The 17716-nt window shown below is 42.2% G+C and overlaps 1 protein-coding gene across 1 annotated transcript in view; it reads left to right on the forward strand.

The window, feature by feature from the left end:
* The window catches only part of znf407 (zinc finger protein 407), a 127666-nt gene continuing 109950 nt past the window's right edge, over positions 1-17716 (forward strand). The window contains exons 1-4 of the mRNA XM_079561109.1: positions 1-86; positions 1674-2099; positions 2194-4275; positions 10979-11093. Of these exons, the coding sequence (XP_079417235.1) occupies positions 1724-2099; positions 2194-4275; positions 10979-11093 (2573 nt within the window). The 5' untranslated portion in view covers positions 1-86; positions 1674-1723. The remainder of the gene's footprint in view (positions 87-1673; positions 2100-2193; positions 4276-10978; positions 11094-17716) is intronic.

Raw genomic sequence — 17716 nt, forward strand, 5'->3', positions numbered from 1 at the left:
CGCATGGCTGAGGCTCAGGCTACGGTACGCCATTTGTGTCTAGCAGGAAAACGCGCGGAGATCCATAAAGTATCGTTTTTTACCAGGTATGTTACATCTAGCAAATTTAGCATAGTCATATAAACGCCTTCATGCAGTTTACTGACAGTCTATATGTGTTAATAGGTTTTTTAAAGGTTGCTTCTGACATTACAGTTAACTCATATGGCGGTCGATGTTAGCCTGCTTTTTGGGCCAGTGTGCTGCCGTCGTTTTCCAAGCCTGAATCCTGTTTGGACCCACCTTTTCTTCGCTCTGATTGGTTAGAAAAGTAAAACAGGCTGTGTGATTGGCTCCTTCGGACACAGCTCAAAGTACAGTTGAGAAACATGTTGCTAGTTAGCTACTTAGCTCTACCTAAGCTACAATATTTGAATATACTCCGTTTTTACCCCCACTCAAGATACATTAACGATATATTATTTTTTCCTGAGAGCAAGTCACACTTGTCTGTCATGTCAGTTTGTGTGCATGTTGTTGTCGTAATTAAACTGCAGTATAATGCCTAAAGTGTCAAATGTCAGGGCTAGCATTGATACTAGAAACAACTGGTGGAGTTGAGTTTAGCATTTTGTCATATCAGCTGTGCAAATGTGTTTTATAGAACTCGTGTCTAATTTGCCACTGGCCAGGCAAAAAGTTTGTGTCATTTCCAAAATAAAATTGACATTTAGCGCGTATATAGTTGCAGCGACTTTTTTCCCCTTTTCTTTGGGGTTTTAGAAGTAACTTGTAGTGACACAATCACCAAAACAAGCATAAATGAAATTTCCCGTATATTACTATTTTTTACATGTATTTATTCATTTTTACATACAATGATATGTAATTAGTGTTTTCCCCGTTTATATTCTTTATACAAGATCTGTTTAACACAGTTAAAGCCAGAGGCGGGTAGTACTCTGTTACATACTCATTTACAAGTACTTTGATGAAATTGTAATTCTTCTTCTTCTTAGGGTAGTTTTATCATGCAGTATTTTTTACTTCTACTGGAGGAAAACTATAATGAAGTATCTGTACTATTACTTGAGTAAAAATAATCGTTTCTTTTTCCACTGGCAAATGCTTCATTTTAATCTATAAAATAGATGCCGATCGTCTCGTACTCCTTGTTCTCTAGAATTAATTGTTTTTCTGTATTTTTATGGAATTTTGTTGGAATTTTGTTTGGAAATATCACGATTTACACATGACTTTTTTTTTTTTTTGGTTTTCCACATAAGTTATTGCATTATTGAAAATAAAACAGATATTTTCGCTCAGTTACTCAGTACTCACAGTATTCAAGTAATATTTTATCTTAAGTACTCTTTTTTTTACTTTTATTTGAGTAATTGTTTGGTCCAGTACTTTTTACATCTACTTGAGTACAATTATTTGAAAGTAACGTTACTCTTTCTTGAGTAAATATTTTGGGTACCCACCTCTGGTTAAAGCATTTGCAGACGTTGAAGCTCGACGTGGATGACGATGACTACAATAGCCACTAGATGGCGACATCATCCTTTTTATTTTTTTTAAGAATACCCAGTGACTGAAAACGTGTTCTTTGATTGGAAACCTGTATTTCTCCTTCATATAATTGTTTTAAATACATTTAGTTTAACCCCATCCCTCTTTTTTCCTTTCAGTATTTTAACATTGATGACTACAGCAAACCTGATGATTATTTGAGATCAATATGGAAGAAACATCAGAATCTGTAATGCCCCAAGATGGAGAAGCCATCTGCACAGTTTGTGGATTTTGTGCCAAGTGTCCCCGGTCATTAAAAATACACTGTGCTAGAAAACATGGGAAGAAGAATATCTCTGACGATATGGCGGCTGATGCAGAGTTGATGCAGCAACAAAGTGGCAGTGATGAGACGAGTCCGTCACTAAATAACAAACATGGAGATGAGAAAGAGACACTGACACAGGAGAGACGAGCGAGCAAGAGGACCCCAAAGCCGAAGATCATTCATTCTTGCAATTACTGTGGGCAAGAATTTAGGGACAAGGAACCACTCAACATTCATATCCAGAGATACCATACCAAAGACATACCATATTCCTGTAAGTATTTTATGTCCATTTACACAGAATATCTTGTTTTTCCATTTGTTGATTTTTATGAAGAATGATAATATAAGAAATGTGTTCCTTTTAGTTGATGAAGATGAGGATATGGAGGAAGAAAACGCGTCTGAAGAACTGGGTGATGACTTAAAGTCCTCCCTGACTCCTGCAACAGAAAAACTCTCTCCAAAAAGGTTCCAGTTGAAGTGTGAACACTGTGATTTCAAGGTGGGAACACCAACTTTCCTTGAAAACCACACACGAGAGGTACACCAGGAACATGACTGGTACCGCTGCAAAACATGCAACTTTTTTTCAGCAACATCCCAGTGGATGGAGTCACACCTTGCCTCTGAAACACACCAACAGCAACAAAAAGAAGAAGATATAAATTCGGAGTCCTCTGTTTTTGATGTTTGTGTGGAGAAAGTCTGTAAGGAAGGAGTCATTTTTGAAGCCATCACTGAAGTTCCACTAGGGGGAGACCAAAACACTGAAGAGACAGAGGAGGATAGTACAGCAATGTTGGATGAAGAGAATGAAACTGAAGAGCCTCCCAGGAAGAAAAGGGGTCGACCAAAACTGGGAGCTTCACCCACTTGTGAGTACTGTGGCCTAGTAGTTTCCAACGCTACTAATCTTAGTGTTCATGTGCGCCGTAAACATAGCAAAGAATATGGCTACAGCTGTACCCTCTGCAACTACAACTGTGTGACCAAAGGCGACATGGACCGGCACTGCATTACAAAGAAACATATCAAACGTGCACAAGAGTCAACAAATAAAAGTGGTAAATCTATTTTGGCATCTGAGGAGCCTATTCCCACAAAAGAGGAGGAAGCGCCTGAACCCATGCAGATCACCGCCACAGAAAATGTCACTGAAAGCACAAACGAAGTGAGCGGTGAAGAAAGTCAGTCCACCCCAAAACAACAGAACTCCGACTCAGTAACCACTTGCATTTATTGCGATTTTGTGGCTCATTCGCTTCCCTCACTTCATCTTCACGTCAAACGAAAGCACACCAAAGATTTTGAATATGTCTGTCTGGCATGTAGTTACTATGCCGTTAACTGCAGGGAAATGACTAGGCATGCGAGCACGGACAAGCACAAGCAGAAAAGCCTGAAATACTTAGAGCAACAAGGAACGGAAGAGCAGAAAACGTTATTAGTTTTAGAAAAAGATCATAGTGAGGCTGCTGAAGATGACCAGAATCCTGAATATGTCCCAGGTCCTGAAGATTCTTTATCAAATTCTGATGACAACGCAGGGACAGAACACCAGGACACTGCTACGGCTGAATGCGTTGAAGTCGAGGCAAGTGAAAAATTGGAAAACAAAAATCAGTCGAATGATATTTCTCAGACTGAAACAGACCTATCAAACATAAAGACTGAAGTCACTGTTTCTCAGACAGAGCTTACTCCAGAAATGGAAACAGTGGTGGACACAGTACTAGAGAAAGAAAATGAAGAGGACAGTGAAAAAGATGAACATTTGAATCCCGATGCTAATTTTGACGTACAGCTATCGAGGGTTGTCTTTGATGCATCTATAGTTTCCTGTAAGGCCTTTGCGGAGCAGGAGAACTTTCAGGAAGGGGACACCGCAGTCATCTGTTTGTCTACAGGGGCCCCGATGCGACCTCTTTGCCAATCTACAGACAGTGCCTTTGTTAAGAAGCTCAAACCCAAGGAAACAAGGCACGAGTCCGGAGGTCGTATTCGCTGCGAGGACTGCGGTTTCCTGGCAGACGGTATGAGCGGGTTAAACGTCCACATCTCAATGAAACACCCAACCAAAGAAAAGCACTTCCACTGTTTGTTATGTGGCAAGTCATTCTACACCGACAGTAACCTTCACCAGCACATGGCCAGCGCCGCTCACCTCCGCAATGAGCAGAACAGTGTGGAGGAGCTTCCAGAGGGGGGCGCTAGTTTCAAATGCGTTAAGTGCACGGAGCGATTTGAGAATGAGCAAGAGCTGTTCATTCACATCAAAGAGAAACATGAAGATCTTCTGAGAGAGGTCAACAAGTATGTGCTGGAAGACACGGAGCAGATCAACCGAGAGAGAGAGGAGAACAAGGGCAACGTGTGCAAATACTGCGGCAAAGTCTGTAAGAGCAGCAACTCCATGGCTTTCCTGGCCCACATCCGAACACACACAGGTACTGTACCACTCCATATATGTTATTACTGTAGGTTCCAACACAGTCAAATCAATTGTACTGTCACAGTTAGAAAAAAATAAATATAAATAAATAAATGCTGCGTAGTTTTCAAGAAGTTAAAGAGATTCATGCCAAAAATAATCAGCCATTTTCATGTGTGTTTTTGTACACAAGGGTCATGAAGATGTGCCAAAATTCCCTTTGACGTTTTCTAAAAAGTCTCTAAAATTAATATTCTCTGCTGAAATCTTGACCCAGAGCTGCAACACAGTCAAAATGATCAACAGATGAAGGAAAAGGAGAGTAAAATGTACAACTTTATACCAGGGTGGGAAAAGGGTTCGGCCTCTACTGCAAACATGGATGTGATACTTGTATTAGTTGAGCTGTGAATATTTCAATCTTCTGTCAAATAGTAATGCTCCTGAAAGGGATTAAAGCATGGACTGTGGACTATTTAAACTTTACAGCATTCAAAATGGTTCCGATAATTGTTCAACCCATTGTTTTTATACATTTTTTTAGATAAAGGTTGGGGATTTAGGACAGAAATGTTGGTATGGATCAAGATTACTCTTTAAATTCAACTGTGTCAGTGATTACTATCTAAATTGTGGCAGAATTGTTTTGTTCCCTCTGGATTAAGCATGAGGTTTGAATGAAAGGTGCTTTTCTTTTGGTAGCAGCGTCTTAGTATTTTATTAAATCTATCAAATATCGCATCTCTCTGTAGGACTTTTGGTCTGTGCAAAAAAAACAAAAAACCTTTATTCAGATTTCAGACATATACTGTAGGTTCCAACTTCTAAAGCTATTTGCTGTGGAGGCACACTGTGATATAGCGCTAATGCTAAGGCCCCTATCTACTTGGGCCAGGTAATGGCTGTTTCTAAAGAGGTGAAGGTGAAGACTGATTGAGCTTCAGACCAGCAGGAGAGACGCTAATGGACCCCAGATTGGGATTCCCTGAGCAACGCCTGGTCAGAGACATGTGCGACTCATAATTGATGTGTCCATTACTAAGACTCAGTTGTAATTATAGTCAATAAGTCTCTGTAAATGTGTTAAAGCTTAGGCTAAAAGCATTGGAGGTCCAAAGAGAGGTGGGCTAATAATTTAAAATAATCAATGCAGACGTATTCAAAGCCCTTAATTTCCCCAGTGTCTGTACGTCCGTGTTTGTGCGTATGTGTGAGAGCGGCGCTGTGTGTGGTCGCAGTGTGTATATGTCAGCCTTCATGGCCAGCTGATTATCCTCAATCCATTAAGATTTATCTTGTCATTTATAATGCAAAGCAGGCCTCTGTTGGTGCGGCTTTGGGCTGGGAGATGTCCGGCAGGTTAAGAACATAGGGCGCTCCATTACTCCTCGCCTGACCATGTGTATTAATTGCTTTTAAAATCAACTTAATGCAGGAACGAGATGTGAGGGCGCCATCAATAAATGCCCTTCTTTACCTCCCATGGTCCATCCCCCTTTCAGCCCAAACTTTAATGGGACTTTAATTGAAGTCCTTGTTCTTGGCTGTGCATGTGTGCATGTGTGCGTATAAGTGCTCGGTGTCTCAGTGTGTCCAAAGTGTCTGCTGAGTGCAAGATGCAATAAGATCAGGCAAGTAAAACGGCATGCCAGGCTAGTAAATCTCATGAGGGCTTCAGGAAATACATAAATTAGTCAAAAGAAGAGAAATAGGGCGACTTGGACAAGCCGTATTTTCCCCCCTTGCACGTGCATGCCAGTCACCTTCTGTGCCAAACTCGGATTGCTTACAGCTAAAATAAGACGTATAAAGCAGCACGATTTAGAGGTGAAATTCCTGATGATTAATGTCCAGTCTTACTTCTTTTTTATTAACAGTCTATATGTATTCATAATTTTTCCCTGTGCCATAATTTTTGAGTTGAGAAGGTCAGGAGAGGTCTTACTTAAGAAAATGAAGCTTTGACACTGAGTTTTCAATAGATTGCTTCAAGTCAAGGGCAGTTTCTAATACTCGAAGTGATATATAGTTGTATCAATTTATTAGTCTAATGTTGTTATTTAGTAGAGTTATGGTATTTGTTGCGTCCTCACTTTTATTTGTACAGTTCTTATTTACAGAGAGGATTCATTTTTCTCATCTTGACAACATATGCCAGTGGTTATTATGGCTAAGTTCCCTCATTACTGTGAACGATTCACCTTTTATGTGGTGGTCATTTATTCTGAAGTTTGTTTGTGAGCCTGCGGAGCGGCGTGGTAGGGGTCTGCCAACATCTTCACTGGGAGCATGTCCAGATTCTTTTAATTAAGACCTAGTTTTATCCACTTGATTAATCAGTGAATTCAGGAGAAGATGGCGGGAGGCTGCGCACAGATTTGTCATGTTTTCTCTTACGGGGTCTTAGAGTGTTTTGCCAATGAGGCCTCAGCTGGGATTTGCATTTTGAACTAAATTGGTCAGTTTTTCATGGGATGAGCTGCTGACCTCAGACTGAGCTTTCAAACTAATGGCCAATTCCTCAGATGTATTTGAACGCCGGGTGCTTTGCAGTATGTGCTGCACAGTTGAATGAAAACTCTGTTTGTTTGTCACAATGATCAATTTAAAGCATTAGTCGCAGAAGCATAAAACATTAGAAAGGGATTTTTATACTGTTAAGAAAGTTATAATGCCTCGCGCAGACAAAAATGTAGCTTGTTTTATTATGTTGTTTCACCAGCTGTTACCTTTTGTCCAAACCCCTTTGTTTAGGATAGCCAAAAATAAGTGTCTACATACAAACACACAAAAACATCAGACAGATTGATCAATAGGGGTGGGAACCTCAGGGTACTTCACGATTCGATATGATACACGATACATTGCTTACGATAACGACAATCTCGCGATACGCCGATACTACGATAATCGATATATTGCAGAAAAATAACCTACGATACATCAAGATAAAAAAACATGCCACTTTTAATCTTTATCTTAACATACTACATATTATTCATCATTTACATTTCTCTCCATGTGTTTTTTTTATTTTTTTTTACCTCTTTCTGTGCGAATAAATGATCCCGTGGTATGTGGCTGCCTTTGCTATGCCCAATCCCGTCAGACCTTGGAAGCTTTGCAGGGAAGGGCCTGGCAGGACTTGGATGGGAGACCGTTTGGGAACACCAGGAAGCCTAGCGAATGGAGTGAGTGAGTGAGTGGTTGTTGGTGGTCGGAGGGGCCAATGGCGCAGACTGGTAGCCTCGCTTCCGTCAGTCTACTCCAGGGCAGCCATGGCTCCAATTGTAGCTTCCCACCACCGAGTATGGAGTGAACGGAAAGCGCAATGTAAAGCGTCTTTGAGTGTCCAGAAAAATGCTATAGAAAACTAATGCATTATTATTATTATCCCTGACTTACACACTGAAGAAGGGTCAATAGATCTCTGAGACATCACTACATTCACATTTAAATAAACTAGAAACCACAGTCTAATTTCAAAAGGAATAAATCCACCCCAAATTGTTCGTTGCTCATTAAATATGCTTGACGTCATCACAAGTATCGATATCGGTATCGTCCTGCAAAAAATCGCAATATATCAGAAAATCTATATATTGTCACACTCCTAAAGATCAAGATGGCCGGAATCGATAAAATGGCACTTGGCACTTGAAAAAGTATTTATCTGTGATCATTTTGGATCATGTTTACCTCGTATTTAAGGCTGAAGCATTCGAAGGCTGTGTGTGACATGTGCAAAGCTGATGTGTGTGTTGAGTGAAATGTTGCATGAGGTTCCTCTCTCCTCTCAGGAAATGAATTAGTCATTCCCTGTCTCATCTGGGCTGTGAGGGAGCCACATCGCCCCTGTGTGGATGGCAATATTAATTTAACATGACACCGCATTGATGGTCAATTTCAGTTTCACGGAGGCTGTTTAAGTGGAGTGGTGGAGTATTAATGTGATAAGATGTGAGGAGCGAGGGACGTAACATCTCTCTCCTCTCTGCCATGTCTCATCCTCAGCCAGCCATCTGCACAGACCCGACTCCCCACATGCCGCCTTTTCTCGCTCTGACTCCAGGTTATGTGCGACTGCGGAGGAACCATTGTGTCGCCGTCTGTTTGTCCACAAGTTGTGCCTCAGAAATGCCATGCACATCCATAGGTGTGACATCAGGCTCTGAATAGAGATGCTCGTAGGTGTAATAACGGGTGTTGTGTATGTCCTGACTTTTAGTTTTTGTAAGTGTTGATAATGGTGTTTTTTTTTAAAGTGCCTGTGAAATTGTCTGTACATTTAGGTGTGAATGTCTGCTGTATGCTGCTATTATCTGTTTACATGCCCATTATATTTTGCCTGTGTGGCTTTCTGACTTGTGTTGCAAGCTGTTTTGCACATATTCAGTAGGGACATGTGAAATGAAAGGGGCTTGCTCTGCTGTTGCCCACATGTGTCCCCCCCCCCAACTCCTCGCCCCCTGTGTTTATGGGCCTTGTTAGCACAGGCTTGCCTTTCAATCTTCGTTACCGGCTTAAAATTCGATGTGTCGTACTAGCAGCTCACAGCAAGTGAACCGTGTATGAACGAATTAGTAATCTACACAAAGTGCTTAATCAAATCAGTGGCTGCCCCTGGAATAAATATTGCAGAACGTCTTGGGATCTCCACTCAGAGTGTGTGAAGGTTTGCTCAGAGATATGTACGTGGATATCATACCAGGATGCCACTTAGACTGGAGTGTCGTACTGACGGCAGCCTCGCACTTGGTTATGCTGCCAGTTTTTTCGACCAAACTCTTAGAGGTGTTTGATGTTGGTCGTGAGTGTTTTAAATATTTACTGTAAATGTCACTTTATATGGGAATGGTATTTTTTTTTTTAGAATAACGTGTGTTTTTGAAAAGCCCTTCAAGGGACGGACATTGCAAATTAGCCTTGGCTATAAATGTTGTAGTGTGGTGCATGTTCATTGTTCACACATGTCCCTATCAAATAAATGAATGAATAAATAAATAAATAAATAAATACTGTGCACATCTCACCAACAAACATTGATCCATAAAAGATGCTTCTTATTGTGTTAGTTAAAGCAGAACTAAGTAACTCATGCCCCTAGAGGCCATAAGTGCCACTGCAGGTGTCGTAGCATGTTGCAGTTTTTTACTCATTAATTGTCCGTGAGAGTAAATACTACGCTGACAGAAAAGACAAAGGGAGAGAGGGATATTGTACATCCAATTACTCAATGGACATTTTTTTTCTCTCAAACTTGGCTGTAAATACTGTTTAAGCGGCGCTAGCCCACAGTTAACTTTGCCCGTTAGCCTGTTAGTTTCTTCTTTGTGATTCCATTAGTGTGTATTGGTGACTCCGACCTCGAGGCAGGCAAGTTGCAAGGGTGGTTTTCTGGCCAGAGACACAAGGGCGAGATGAAAGACCCCCCAATAATCCCATTAACACTTGTATTATCCCCAGAGGGACTACGGAAAGGATTTATTAATACACCATTACACCATTAGCACGGACCGTTCACGGTCCTCACGTGTATGATACGCCATTTCTGCTTGTCAGCGATGTATCCGCTTGAACTGGTAGTTGCAACTTGTGAACTCAGAGATGATCAGAGTGGCCTGACTCCAGATACAAGCTAGAGACCGCAATGGCAGCCCCCAGTGGAGAAGTGTAGCTCATGATAATAAATCTTTAACTTTACCACTTCATCACTGGCGTGAACCTCTGTAATTGATCACAACTTTCAATTAGCGTGTTTTGAAGTACATCTGCTGTGAAGAATCGTTCATGTTACGCCGGCATCTTACTGTTGTAGCGTTGGTTACTCTGTTTACATACTAGTTTATTCAGCTCAAATGTTCCGGTCGGATTTCGTCAGTTTCTTGTGGCATCATCAGTCTGGCCACTTTGATGCTGATGTCTCTGTGTCCATCCAAACACACAGATATCAGCAGGTTTCAACGCTCGCTCAAACGCCACTCCGCCCTCTGGACTTATTAATGGCAATAATTAGAGAGGAGCATCTTGGAGAGGGCCTCCCCAGTGATTAGTGCTCTAATGATGGAACGTCAGGTACTGGGCACACACAAAATTGATTTACTTATTTGCCCTGACCTTTGAAATTCAATTTACCCATCCACAGGCAAAGACGCAAATATATGATGGAGAGTGACAAGAATAGACAGAACAAAAAGTTTAACTGTGTTTTCTATGAAGAGAAGAGCAACTTTTAGAATTCTTTGGTGGCTTTGTGTGAATCTTAACAAAAAACAAAATACTGTTGTGAGGAGTGATGATCCCATGTGATTACAATTAGATTTACGATTTCTGTTTAAGATTCAATACTCTGCATATTTCAAACATATTTCGAATAGTTTTATATTTTGATAAAAGTGAAATATGAACGGCTAAACTAATGCAATAATCACTTAAATTTCAGAACTTTTTAAAGATTTTTGTCAAGATCTAAACTGCAGAGTTAGCATGTTTTTAACATAATAATGGATATTTTGTATTTTCTTATTGTACTGCTTGGAAATTGCTTTAATTGCAATCATTATAATTGATTGCAATGTTGATTTGATTGTGAGCCCTATACTGTATTGTGCTACATTTGATATTGCGCAGTCATGGCTGATGTTTGATAAATAAAAAGTGCCTTTTTTGTCTAAACATAACGTTGCTGCATAGAAAACTCTCAACACTTTGTTCTCCAGGATCCAAGCCCTTTATGTGCAAGATCTGCAACTTTGCCACGGCTCAGCTGGGCGACGCCAGGAACCATGTGAAGAGACACCTCGGCATGAGGGAGTACAAGTGTGACATCTGTGGGTGAGTTCAGAGCCCAACATCTTTTATGAACAGTTATTTTTACATCAAGTGCATTAGATCTCATTTATGTGGTGAACCAACAAATTTGCTTCATAAACACTTATTTTCCGTTGGTCCACTTTTCTTACGAATAATGCCAGCGCCTTTGTAAAGCCTCCTGCTGGAGCATCTTGTGAATTAAGGGTCAAAAATAAAAATGCTGTGAACTTCTACAGTTATACTTGTATCAGTACAAAAGCAAATAGTGCTAATTGGAAGTTTACGTAGGTAACACGGAGCTATAAATATCCAATAGTGTGTGGTACAATTTCTATGGCAGGGTTTGGTACCCCCCACTAGTGGACCATATGTTGTGCTGCGCTCGTTTTGTTCCCGTGGTAGAGCTCCTCTCTGGCACGCTCATTTCAAATAGACGTGTTAAGCTGTTTTACATGCATTTGGGGAATACAGTCAATTGTGGGATTTTCAGTCTTCTACCATTGAGCTTCTGTGGCTCCACGTGCTCCAAGATTAAGACATATGAAGCATTATTAGTTTCTCCCTCTGTGATTCTGTATAAAGCGTTCCATTTAGTTCAGTCGCGGGACGATTTTGTTCCTCTAAAGCTGAGCAGAGTGAATGTGTTTATTTGCTCCCGCTGATGTGCACAAACATTACAGCAGGAGCCAACAAGCTTTGGTTTAAGCACAGCTTTTTCTTTAATGAGAAGAAAGACTCATGTTTCACAGGTCCTCCAGCTAAAAGCCCTTTCTCCCTAGTGAAGCAAATGCGTTGGGCAATGACCAACGGCACACACATGCAGCGACATACAGCGCGTGTCTCCAATATGCCTTTAAATGGGACCACTAAATACAAAATCTAGTTTCACCAATCATGTGAAAGGAGGAGCCGTGTGCTGCCAGTACCAGCCACTGGTGACAAATCGGCCCGGTGTGCCTCAGTCCTGACTGATCACCGGGCCATCGCTCTCTGTGACTAAAGAGCAGCAAACACAAAGAAACCCCAGAAACACAGTCATTAAGGCCACAGCTATACATATAAGCCAGTCCCTTTGCTAAACTTTGCACGTTTGACGATGTGTCCTTAATCTGAAGCCAGAGCGTCTTGGTAATGGAGGGCCATGTTTCAGGTGTAATGTGATTACCTGCTTTATTTTGCATGACCTAGAAAAGTGAGATTATGGTGCGATTAAGCTGTGCGTTCTCCTGTGGTTACTAATGGCAGGGCGACATTTCACTTAACAAAAGAAAGTTTTAGCCGTGTTTCCGTGTAATCACCATTTATCACAGCAATTAACTGAAGACAATGTAAGCGTGACTTTTTATTGTTATAAAATATATGTTTTATACATTGCTAAACACCTTTTGACTCATACTGGTGTGTGTAAATATGTTTATTATTATTTATTTGAAACTATTTCTTTAAAGTGTTTTGCTCCCCTCTGTGTGTTGCCTTTGCCTTGTTATAAACCTAACTCAGTGGTTTAAGGCGGCTCCTGAGCTGCCCGCCTCACTTAAGCTTCATCCCACTTGGGTTTGTCCCCCCACAGTTGATTGTTAAAGATCATATTGTTGTGACATTTAATTAAGAAATGCAAATGCAGGGCCAGCACAGATTAGAACCCTTGACCATGCTGCCAATCAGAGCTGAGTGGAGTGGTCAGCTCCTCTCTCATCCTCGCTAACTCCTTATAGGCTTTCTGTCTCTGCCGCTACAATCCACTTCCCCTCTTGTATCAGTCCCACCTCTGTCTTCACTTTAAAGCAGATTGATGTATCTTAATTTGCCTATATATAAAAATCTCTTAAGGCCCCCAAACTGCAGAGGAACACAAATTGGCTGTTAGCACGCAAGATAAGATTCTTCATATTTAATTGGTTGAAAAAATCCTCCAGCATTCAAGACGGCAGGTTTTTTTTCTTCTTTTTTTTTGCATATCCTCCTGCTGGCGTGATTCGTCCACAATGGGGGCCCGGGCCACTTAATGAGCATCCTCCTCTTTCTCCTCAATCATGTTCGGGCGGAGATAGCCACAGATTCAGCATTTCGCACAACTCCCCGCTCCTCCCCTAAGATACAGTGGACATCCAGTTGCTGTTGTAGATGTTAAATTATGCATAAACTCTCTAAATGCTTTGAGGCATTGGTTTAATATCTCGGGCCCGGGCCCTTCGACGCATTAGCGCTGGATGATTTGGATTGTCCTCTTGTGAAATGGCGTTTTATGATTATGGGGCATAAGCTGCTGTTTTTTTCCAGTCAGGAATTTGAGCAAAACTTAACGACTATATGGCAAAAGTTTGAGTCAAGTTCTCCGTGGAGGGCACTGCCACTGCGCTTTTTTGGAAAGTAATTAAATTGCAATTTAGAAACCTAGAATTTCTAAACAATTGTCAAATATTGCGCAATTGCAGTGCCATAGTGCGTTTATTTTAAGTGTATGATGGCGCCTGTAAATTTTGTGACTAATCGTGATGTCCTTTTTAGTTCTAAGCCTCTTTAATAACACTCTGTCTAAAGTTTGTCCCAAAGTTCCCTGGTGGAAACGGCGTCTGCGCTCCCTTCCCCCCGTGCACTTGCTTCTTGACTTAGTGCCGGAGTGAGTATATAGTCAGGGCTTCATGTTGTGTGTTGTGTATGCGATTTGACTGTTAACAGGGTTTTATGTCCCCCCTGTCTTGTGAGATTGTCTGGCCCGTTCCCAGAATAGCCCATCAGTTCCGCCCTGCATGGCTCATCCCCTGTAATGTGCCTTAATGCCCGGGCCTGTATGAGTAGCATGAGGCCTGCCACTGTCACAGCAACATAGCGGCATCTTAGCTCGGCTGCTTATCCAGAGAAAGCCGTCACTTAACTCACAACCCCTCTATTGTCTGTCCACACCCCCGACGTGATTCTCTATAATCCTCAAGCAGATTCTGGTTAGAACTTCCTGAGAACTATCTTTATGTTTTTTCTTTTTTTTTTCCCCCCCTTCCCATTTAAACATTAATGGTTGTTACAGATGAAGAGAAGGATCCCTATGAAGATGATTATATTGTCACTCCGCTGATCTCCCGCCGCCCCGAAATAATTGTACATCATCGCTTCATAACGTGTCACAGCGACACTTTGGTGGCGTGCAATTAAAACCGCAGAATATAATACACCAAATTACTGCCTGTCAGGCCTACGAACAACACACTCTGTATTTGAGTTACACTTAGTCATTACGTACATTAACGATTTCACTAAGATCCTTCCTTCCACTCCCTACCCCCTCTGCCTGTGCTGAGTGTGAGATGCACTGCTACTTACTGGCTCAGGGACTGTCTGTGGTACAACAATGCATGTACTCAAGTTGTAGCTAGATTTCTATTTAAACGCTCTGAAGTTTAAAAACGATGGATGCTAGTTTTTACTATCAAAACATGCAATACATGTGATAAGAGTGGCAAAACAAACTGAATTACCCTCATTTTATCTCTGTAATTCTTCCCGTGTACTATTTCCTGCATTTGGCCATAGGAGCCTGTTTGTCTCCCCCCGCAGGGGAAATCTTAAATGTTTACTGGTTTGGAGATTTTTATAGTCTCTGCTCGGGAACACGGCCCTTGTCAGTCAGTCCGGTCCCCTTCACCAAAACAAACACATTTCACTCTGATGCATTTAACTGAATTTAGGGCGCCATTATCGGAAATGAAATAAGTAACGCTAAAGGTCATTGTGAAAATGATGCAGAAAGCCTGGTCTGGAAAGGTTAAGTATGTGGCGGAGCGGCTTTGATGATAACGAGGAAGTGGACCACTTGGAGGAGAGCTGGGCGTTTGGGTTGGACTCGACACTCTGCGATCGCTCTTTATGACCGCGACAGCTTTACAGCCCGTTACCCCCCATAACACGATAAAGCGCAGCATAATGGATTGGATGTGTTTAGTAGCCTTGGGCTGATGTTTGTAAAATTAATGTTTTTTGCAATAGAAACACTCAGAGAAAAAAGACGAGAGAGGAAAACTGGAGGAGAGAGGTATCAATTCTAGACACCGTCGATATATCAATATAAATCTAGCGCTCCTTGTTTTATAGTGTGTGTGCGACTGGTTTGTCAAACTTTATCTTCTCAGATGCTCTCGGACATCTCTCCTCTAAAGAGACGGCCAGAAACTTATGACTTCATTAGTCCAGTTTGGCTTAGAGTCCTAAAACTCAGCAGAAAAGATGTGGATGCTCAACAGCGGTCACACTACTATTAAATTTGTGTATCAAATGACACTGCAGCAAGACTCGAGGGAGATAAAAGTCAGTTTGTGTAGACCGTAGTCTGGTGAACAAAGCGCAGTTTTAAATGGGGCTCCTCAGCAGCTCCAAGCGCCAAACACAAAGAGAGGAATCTTTGTCAGCATATCAGTCCTATTAGGTTTTAATAACAATCTCATATTCTTTAGTGGCTTTGGAGCAGGCCTGGGGGGTTCATAATCAAAGCATTTTCCTTTAATCACATGCAAACAAAAACAAAATAAAGGAGCAATACATGCACGGTATTGAGGCGAGGGAGCCAGCGCAGCACAACGGCTAACGGTAAGTCACAGAAACGTGTCCGCTAAGGTTCCCCTAAACTTTTCAAACTTTTTTTTTTTATTCCCCCCCATTCACTTTTTGTCAACTTCATCTCCCGCTTTGAGCAGGTAGCATTATTGCGCGTAAAGAGCTCGAATTATCTTAACATTGCCCGAACAATCCATTCTATAGAGCTAATCATGTCGTATGTATAGGCGCGGCGAGGGGAGAAGTTAATGAGTGATTAACAACAGCAATTAAAAGATGAAGAGGAAGGCAGATGAAATAAGGGGATGTAATTAAAATATCAGTCCGCTCATTGTCACAAGTGCGAGTGTCATCCATTGTGCGCTTATTAAAAAAGCTGGGTGGAAGGGGGGTGGTGGTGGTGGAGGGGAGCGTACACTTCAGCAGCCCCAAAGTGTCTGGTAATCTACCCATAGATGGAGCAGGGACAGGCCGTAACTCACGTTTAAGTGTTGGGGCCGTGTCATTGCGGGTTCACAGTCATGCATTTCCGTGTTGACACCCGTCGGGCCAGCGGATATTTGGCAGTCAGGAGTAATTTCACTTAATTAATGGGATGCATATTTGATGGAGGAATAAAATATCCCCGGCTCAGCAAAGTGGAAAAGGGGAAAGATTTAGAGGGAGTTAAAGGTGGAGGGGAGAGTAATTTGTGCGTGGAGTTATCAGCGGCTTGAGAGACAGAGAGAGAAAGAGGGAGAGAGGAGAAGGGAAGGGAGAGATGGATGGTTGACACAGAGCTGAGCCGATGTGGAGAGGGGAATGGGCTGTCCCTCCATTGAGAGGCCATCACACTGACACGCCTTGATTTAATTGATATCGAGATTGAACCTTTACCCAGCGCAAACAGACACATTACAGCGGTTTGCAAACTCGTGGTGCCGCCGCCGTCTGCCAAGGGCCCTTTTAATATTCATAAGGGGGCTTTTAAGGGTGTTCGTCTGTGTCCCTCTACTGCTGCCACCTGCTCTGCACGCACACACACACACACACACACACACACACACACACACATACACATACACCTTTTACCTCTCAGACACCCCCCCCCCCTCCCCCCTCATCCCCTCATCCTGGACAGACAAACCCACGGCCTGACGAAAAGCTGCTGTCACGCTGCTCTTAATCTCCCCTGGCACTTTTTAATTGACTTCCTGTAGGTATAGATTATTTTCGTGGCGAAGCCTGTTTGATATGGTGGCAGAGACTGGCATCTGGAGTGCTGTAGCTCACTGTAGCTGAAGCGGGCTGTCTCGATCACTGTCCCCCCGCTCCTCTCCTCCTATGGCGTCTCTCGTCTGCGTGATGGCCAGACTTATTGGGGGAGCGGGAGGAGAAGTTAAATGTAATCAGTCATTGCCATCATCATAATTGAGCCGATGTACCTGCTGGGAGTGCTGGGCAAATGTTGGCCGAACCTGAAGGAAGGCTTTTTGTGTCTGACTGGAGCGGTTAGTCTCATCACGCCGACGAGAGAGGCAGGTACAGGCCAGTGTTAAAAACTGGATCTTTGCCAGTTTCTGATGTCCGTCTGAGATGCTGGAAATATGAGACCAAAAGATTTATTGTTCAAGTAATGCCTGTGAATGACCAATATGAAACGTGTTCTATAAATTTATCTTGTTTGAGTGGCCAAACAAGTGTCCTTATTTAATTTACCTCATGGAATATACTTTATCACACACGTAGTTGGAGGAAATTCAGAGTGCTCAACAAAGCAGTACTTTCTTTTAAATATTGGCCCACAAAGTAGTTGACATTTATAAAGTTTTGAAATAGTTGCTCAAACTGTCAGCTGTCAGTGGCTTGAGTCCAGAAATGTTGCTCGTTGTACAAGTCTTCCTATCATTTGCCAAATAGTGTTCTCACTTTGAGGAGCACATGTGGTGTGGCCCACACACGCTCATAGCAGGACCATAATGCACCAGCCCTCATCCCTCCCACACAAGCCCCTGTCTGCACACAGACCCACACAGACGCACATTCGCCCTTCCTGTTATCATGCCACCAGTGCTTTGAAAGCCAGCCTTCAGCTCATGTTGGCTGTTCCTAAAACAGAC

Source organism: Gobius niger (genome assembly GCF_951799975.1).
Source record: "Gobius niger genome assembly, chromosome: 8".
NCBI lineage: Eukaryota > Metazoa > Chordata > Actinopteri > Gobiiformes > Gobiidae > Gobius > Gobius niger.